The following is a 1,448-nucleotide window of genomic DNA, read 5'->3' on the forward strand; positions in this document are numbered from 1 at the left end:
CTTCCCCTCAAATGAGACTATGTGCTTCTGTTAACTGTACATGTGACAAAGAACAAACCAGCACAGCCTTCAAAAACAGAAAAAAAACAGTGTTTCTTTAACCTTACTGTTTAGGAACCAATTTAGAACGTCGAGAGTGGACAGCCCACACATCAGCTTTAATTTAGAATAAATTCAATGTGCGGAGTTTATGTATAACAAAGGTTCCGCTTACCTATAGTTTCTGGCCAGCCAGTTGATGTATGGTACTGCTCACAACTCTGACTGAAACCAGGAGGTCACTCTCTCATCAGGGAAGCATTCAGATCAGGACCACACATCGGATCTCTAACTCAGCTCAGCCTGGAGAAATCCTTTTGACTAGCAACTAGCATCCTGACCTTTTGAAGAAGTATCCGTTGGCCCCAAACTGCTGTCGAAGCATGAACTTTCCCCTGTACTCAATGATGAGGGAGTCTGGGGCCAAGTCTCGCACCGCCTTGAGGATCTTCTTGTTTTTTTGAACTTGACTCTGCAAGGGAAACAGAGCCAGGTACCACAAACGTATTAGGCAAGGCATGTGTGCATGTGCCAAAGACAGCTTTAATGATGATTGTAGCAAATTATCATATTTTTATGACTACAGTACAAATGTATGAAGTACCTCCACAGGTGGCTTAAAAGAGGCTGGGTGTGTGTTATATGCCAGGCTCTTGCCATCGCCTTGCTCTTTAACACGCAATAGGACCTGGACGTCCTCGCTGTACTGATTGCTGTTGGCCTCCTCATAACGCTCCATCCACGTCTTTATCTTGTTCTCCCACAGAGACGGGTGCTCCGTTGGCTCCTGCTCTGGAGCTGCACCCTGAGGGCAAACAGTACAGTTGTTATACAAGTACTGACAGAGGGCACCTACTCAAGTCTTTGGACAGTAGTTCTGTGTTGCTTCTGCAAGTTTACCTTTACTCTGGACGATTTTCTTGACCCCTCTCGGAAAGCCTGTCAGAATAAAGAAATTGAAACTTCAATGTTAATGGAAGTTCAAGTATATAATAATGTGCATAAACTTGTTTCATTATTAAGACAAAGCTGACCTTCTTAGCTCGGGCAGAAGATGCTGGAGGCTCCTTTTCACCACTCTTTACACAACTTTCCAACAGTATATGAAACTCAAAATGTGTTCTGGAGTGAATATGACTGTTATGGTAGCCGCCCTCACCAGGAGGGTGAGGGAGGACTGAGGTTGTACTCAAGTGTGCAGACCCAGGTGCTAGGGGGAAAAACATGACGGTAGCAGGTAAATAAAGTGAACACAAAGTATCAAAAGAACATAACATGGGAAAGTACGGTACTTGGATATGTATGATATGTAGTGTAGTGTAAATGAGCGTAGCTCGTAGGTAGTGTGGTAGAGTCAAGCCAAAACGCACAGTGTCTGTCAGCGTAGCATTCTACCAACATGTACAGTC

General features: G+C 44.3%; 1 protein-coding gene across 1 annotated transcript in view; it reads right to left on the bottom strand.

The window, feature by feature from the left end:
- The window catches only part of LOC109951780 (histone-lysine N-methyltransferase 2E-like), a gene marked incomplete at its 3' end in the record, with an annotated part of 19,857 nt that overhangs the window by 15,343 nt on the left and 3,066 nt on the right, over window positions 1-1,448 (bottom strand). The window contains exons 2-5 of the mRNA XM_020586461.1: window positions 1,074-1,128; window positions 940-978; window positions 644-844; window positions 381-511 (exon numbers count right to left, since the gene is read on the bottom strand). Of these exons, the coding sequence (XP_020442117.1) occupies window positions 381-511; window positions 644-844; window positions 940-978; window positions 1,074-1,128 (426 nt within the window). The remainder of the gene's footprint in view (window positions 1-380; window positions 512-643; window positions 845-939; window positions 979-1,073; window positions 1,129-1,448) is intronic.

Source organism: Monopterus albus, unplaced genomic scaffold, assembly GCF_001952655.1.
Source record: "Monopterus albus unplaced genomic scaffold, M_albus_1.0 scaffold407.1, whole genome shotgun sequence".
In the NCBI taxonomy this organism is placed as follows: domain Eukaryota; kingdom Metazoa; phylum Chordata; class Actinopteri; order Synbranchiformes; family Synbranchidae; genus Monopterus; species Monopterus albus.